The sequence below is a fragment of the Bos taurus genome, chromosome 16 (assembly GCF_002263795.3).
Source record: "Bos taurus isolate L1 Dominette 01449 registration number 42190680 breed Hereford chromosome 16, ARS-UCD2.0, whole genome shotgun sequence".
Taxonomy (NCBI): domain Eukaryota; kingdom Metazoa; phylum Chordata; class Mammalia; order Artiodactyla; family Bovidae; genus Bos; species Bos taurus.
The window spans coordinates 51,747,436-51,752,958 of NC_037343.1; the positions used below are offsets into that span (position 1 = coordinate 51,747,436).

Below are 5,523 nucleotides of genomic sequence, written 5' to 3' on the forward strand. Positions count from 1 at the left end.
ATGAATATCCAGGACTGATTTCCTTTAGGATTGACTGCCCAAGGCCTCCTTGCTGCCCAAGGGACTCTCAAGAGTCTTCTCCAACACCACAGTTCAAAAGCATCAATTCTTCCATGCTCAGCTTTCTTTATAGTCCAACTCTAACATCCATACATGACTACTGCAAAAATGATAGCTTTGACTAGATGGACCTTGTTGGCAAAGTAATGCTTCTGCTTTTTAATATGCTGTCTAGGTTTGTCATAACTTTTCTTCCAAGGAGCAAGCTCTTTTAATTAAATGGTTGCAGTCACCACCTGCAGTGATTTGAGAGCCCAAAAGAATAAAGTTTGTCACTGTTTAAAAAACATAGAAATAATTTTTAGCTTTCAGGATGCAGGAAAAAAAACAGGCAGTGAAAAGATATGACCCAGGGCTGAAATTTGTAAACTTTTGGACTAGATCATCTCAGAGAGCCCTTCCAATATAATATTTTACAATTTAAAAAATTGAGGGAGGAAAAACGTACCAAAGACGGGAGCTGGCGAGGCTCATGCTGGAGGGCTTCGCGTCTGGGGAAAAACTGGTGGCAGCTGGTGGCAGCGAGGGTACCGGTGACCATGAGATCTCTGCGACTGCTCAGAATCCCCTTCCTGTGTGGCTTGCTCTGGGCCTTTTGTGCCCCAGGTGCCAGGGCCGAGGAGCCCGGGGCCAGCTCCTCCCATCACGGCAGCATGGGCCTGGATAAGAACACAGTGCATGACCAAGAGCATATCATGGAGCATCTCGAAGGTGTCATCAACAAACCAGAGGCGGAGATGTCCCCACAAGAGCTGCAGCTCCATTATTTCAAAATGCATGATTATGATGGCAATAATCTGCTTGACAGCCTAGAACTCTCCACGGCCATCACTCAGGTTCACAAGGAGGAGGAAAGTGAGCAGGCACCAATGAACGAAGATGAGCTGATCAACTTAATAGATGGTGTTTTGAGAGACGATGACAAGAACAATGATGGATACATCGACTATGCCGAATTTGCAAAATCCCTGCAGTAGACCCGATGTGGCCATCTCCCAGTTAAATGCAAATCTGACCCATTATAATGTGATCAGACACTTTCCGTAATGCAAAATAACTCATTTCCAAAATACTGCTTTGGTATTTTGGTAAAAACCTGTAGCAACTTGTTACACTGGGGTGAGAAAGAGAAATCAAGAGAAATAAAAAAGCAGAGGAATGGGACCTACTGTAGTCCCCAAGTACTGTTAAATATCTTATTGGACACAAGGGCTTGATAAAAAAAATCCTTTTAAGAATATTGGATGATCACAGCTGAGCACTCAGGAACTTGGATGGAGAATGCTGCTAGGCTCTTGGTTTTAATTCATGCTACCTGAAAAGTAAGACAAGCTTTTGCTAACTGGACACACTTTTCAGTAACTGAAGGAATGAAATGAATGCCAAATGTTTCCCCTGGGGCTGTCCTGTCTCTTCAGAGGAACATGGTCAGTATTCTGTAAAGTTCCCCTGGCCTAAATGATTACTTGTTCTGGTCAAGGGAGTATTTATTAGGCTATTCAAAGCCACAGATCAGAAGAATGTCAAATTGTTGAGCTAGCCAGAGTCTAAGATTCTGTATCTCCTGGGACTTTGGGAACACCACACCACTGACCTAAGTGATTCACCTTTTTCAGTTTTTCAATATTTCATAATAGTACTGCCACATCCTTACACCATCTTTTATGTCTTCTTCAACCAAGGAGAGACCTCAATTCTAAAAGTGTTCTCTACTTCTCATCATTAGCAAACATTTTAGCTTTCTAGGTATTTGTATTTAACTCTTGTTTCTAGGGTTTTGTTTTTGCAGTTTAGAAACTCTTAAGAATGTAAGGACTTTATCCCTTCTGCTTGATACAGCAGAGGTGAGCTACCAGCCAGTCTAGCCTAAGTGAAAAGTGGAAAGATTCTTCACCAAGCATAGTGATTAACCTGATACACGTGAGATCTAGAAGGAATGTTGTTTAAATTACCTCTTCTGCCTGAATACGTGAATTCTTTCAGATCAGCGAAAAAGAAGCCTAAAAACTCTTAAAAGTGTGAATCTCAATTGTAACTGAAAATCAGAAGTGGCTGCAGATTATAAGTTGGTTTATGGAATGTGATGGATATGCTGTGATAGGAAACCTGAAATGATGGTTGAATGGGTTAAAAAAAAAACTGCATAAAATTTGCTGTAAGATATATAGACTTATTTTCTGTATTAAAGTATTCTTATAAGAAAAATAAGTATTTGTAAAAATGGTTTCCTGTGTCAAGTATTTGTGCAATCAGAGCTGAATTGTAAACTATTCTTGTAATAACTGGTTATTTTGAAAGATTTATATAATGAATTCTGGATATATGACCAATAAAACTGATGAAATGCAAAAAAAAAAAAAAAATTGAGTAAACTGTAGTTCCTTTTCATTTCTTTTTCTTGAAGGATGATGCAGGACATGCGTGTTTTGTGTGATATGAGGAACATCAGAAGATATTTTGTCCCCAAAAAGATGCCTGCCAACTTCACAGTGCTGTGCTGTGCTAAGCTGCTTCAGTCGTGTCTGATTCTTTGCGACCCCATGGACTCTAGCCCACCAGGCTTCTCCGTCCATGGGATTCTCCAGGCAAGAGTACTGGAGTGTGTTGGGGTCAGCCTCAAATACTAGCAGTTCTACTTCTAGAACTGCACTGGCCAAAACTGTCCAAGATACAAATCGAACCGAGTACTTGAAATGTGGCTAGTTCAAATTGAGATGTCTTATTAGCATAATATGCTTACCAGATTCTGAAGACTTAGAATTTAAACTATCTCATTAGTATTATATATTGTGATTATAAGTTTTTAAAATATTTTTGATATATTGAATTAAATATATTAATTCACTCTGTGCCTTTTTATTTATAAAATGTAGCTTCTAGAAAATTTAAAAAATTATATTTCTACCAAACCGCACTGTTCCAGAAGGTTACCAGATCCATGGATTTGATTTGGTGGCACTAGTGGTAAACATCCAAGTGGAAGATCCAAGGGATCTTCCCAACCCAGGGATCGAACCCAGGTCTTCCTCACTGCAGGCAGACACTTTACCATCTGAGTCACCAGGGAAGCCCCAGTGGTAAAGAGCCTGTCTGCCAATGCAGGAGACGTAAGAGAGACAGATTCTATTCCTGGGTTGGGAAGATGCCCTGGAGAAGGAAATGGCAACCCACTCCAGTATTCTTGCCTGAAGAATTCCATGGACAGAGGAGCCTGGTGGGTTACAGTCCATGGGGTCGCAAAGAGTCACACACGACTTAAATGACTGAGCACACATTCAAATGCAATATTCTTGCATTTGCAATAATACATTTAAATTTATCATCATTGTGTGTGTCTAGAAATGGAAAGTGGGGAGTCGAGATATGACGAGAAGTTTCTCCTCACTCATCAGCTTTTTAAAGTCCTGACTCTAACATTAGTCTTGAAATTCACGTGACAATCTTCTTTAAGGAACAAGCACTCATCTGAGGCTTCCTAGGTGGTGCTAGTGGTAAAGAACCTGCCTGCCAATTCAGGAGATGTAAGAGACATGGGTTTGATCCCTGGGTTGGGAAGATCCCCTGGAGGAGGGCATGTCAACCCACCCCAGTATTCTTGCCTGGAGAGTCCCCTGCACAGAGGAGCCTGGAGGGCTATAGTGCATGGGGTCGCAAAGAGTCACAACTAAAGCAACCTAGCACACACACACTCATCTGGAGGTCAGGATAAGTGGGTCTCAGCATAGCCTGTACCTCACTAGATAAAGGGTAAGGCATTTCACTAAGTTTCCTCAGCAACAATATGAGGATAAAAATGATCCTGCATACCTCACAGAGCAAGGAATGTGTGTGAGTTTGTGAGCTCTACAATGTCCCAACAGTGTTCAGAAAGCAAGTAGCAATGAAAAATAGCCGCCTCTAGCTTCCCACTGACTAGCAGGCTATACTCTTCCTGCAATGGCAGTGTAGCTGCTGCTGTTCTAAAATCTCCGCACCCTGATTGGCAGTTACAGAGCAAGGACCCGCCCTTCCCTCAGTGAGCTAATCCAAGCCTTCCAACTTTAGTTGTCCCAAGTCACATTTGCTGACTTATTAAACCAGACCTGTCAGTTCCAACCCCTGGAGGAGGAAATGGCAACCCACTCCAGTATTCTTGCCTGGAGAATCCCATGGATAGAGGAGCCTGGCAGGCCACAGTCCATGGGGTTGCAAAAGAGTCAGACATGACTTAGGTACTAAACAACAACAATTTCAAGGATTCCTAGAGGAGTTAAACCCACAGGCCTCCCCCAGTTGAAAAACAGTCACCATTCCTTGCAGTGGTAGGCTTTCCTGGTGGCTCAGATGGTAAAGACTTTGTCTGCAATGCAGGAGACCTGGGTTTGATCCCTGGGTCAGGAAGATCCCTGGGAGAAGGGAATGGCAACCCACTCCAGTATTCTTGCCTGGAGAATCCTATGGACAGAAGAGCCTGGCAGACTACAGTCCATGGGGTCACAAATAATCGGACACAAAATTCTGAAAGAGATGGAAATACCAGACCACCTGACCTGCCTCTTGAGAAATCTGTATGCAGGTCAGGAAGCAACAGTTAGAACTGGACATGGAACAACAGACTGGTTCCAAATAGGAAAAGAAGTATGTCAAGGCTGTATATTGTCACCCTGCTTATTTAACTTATACGCAGAGTACATCATGAGAAACGCTGGAAGAAGCACAAGCTGGAATCAAGATTGCTGGGAGAAATAGCAATAACCTCAGATATGCAGATGACACCACCCTTATGGCAGAAAGTGAAGAGGAACTCAAAAGCTTCTTGATGAAAGTGGAGAGTGAAAAAGTTGGTTTAAAGCTCAACATTCAGAAAATGAAGATCATGGGATCTGGTCCCATCACTTCATGGGAAATAGATGGGGAAACAGTGGAAACAGTGTCAGACTTTATTTTTTTGGGCTCCAAAATCACTGCAGATGGTGACTGCAGCCATGAAATTAAAAGACACTTACTCCTTGGAAGGAAAGTTATGACCAACCTAGATAGCATACTCAAAAGCAGAGACATTACTTTGCCAACAAAGGTCTGTCTAGTCAAGGCTATGGTTTTTCCTGTGGTCATGTATGGATGTGAGAGTTGGACTGTGAAGAAGGCTGAGCGCCGAAGAAGAATTGATGCTTTTGAATTCTGGTGTTGGAGACGACTCTTGAGAGTCCCTTGGACTGCAAGGAGATCCAACCAGTCCATCCTAAAGGAGATCAGCCCTGGGATTTCTTTGGAAGGAATGATGCTAAAGCTGAAACTCCAGTACTTTGGCCACCTCACGCGAAGAGTTGACTCACTGGAAAAGACTCTGATGCTGGGAGGGATTGGGGGCAGGAGGAGAAGGTGATGACAGAGGATGAGATGTCTGGATGGCATCACTGACTCCATGGACGTGAGTCTGAGTGAACTCCAGGAGTTGGTGATGGACAGGGAGGCCTGGCGTAC

General features: G+C 42.8%; 1 protein-coding gene across 1 annotated transcript; it reads left to right on the forward strand.

Annotated features, from left to right (window-relative positions):
* The first annotated feature begins 532 nt into the window (after positions 1 to 532).
* Positions 533 to 2,439, forward strand: LOC507787 (multiple coagulation factor deficiency protein 2 homolog). The gene has a single exon (XM_005217207.5). It carries the CDS (start codon positions 600 to 602, stop codon positions 1,035 to 1,037), a length of 438 nt encoding a protein of 145 aa, XP_005217264.1. The 5' UTR covers positions 533 to 599; the 3' UTR covers positions 1,038 to 2,439.
* Positions 2,440 to 5,523: the final 3,084 nt, after the last annotated feature.

Excerpts from the sequence above, each read along its gene's own strand:
- LOC507787 (XM_005217207.5), top strand. The coding sequence starts at position 600 with ATGAGATCTCTGCGACTGCTCAGAATCCCCTTCCTGTGTGGCTTGCTC.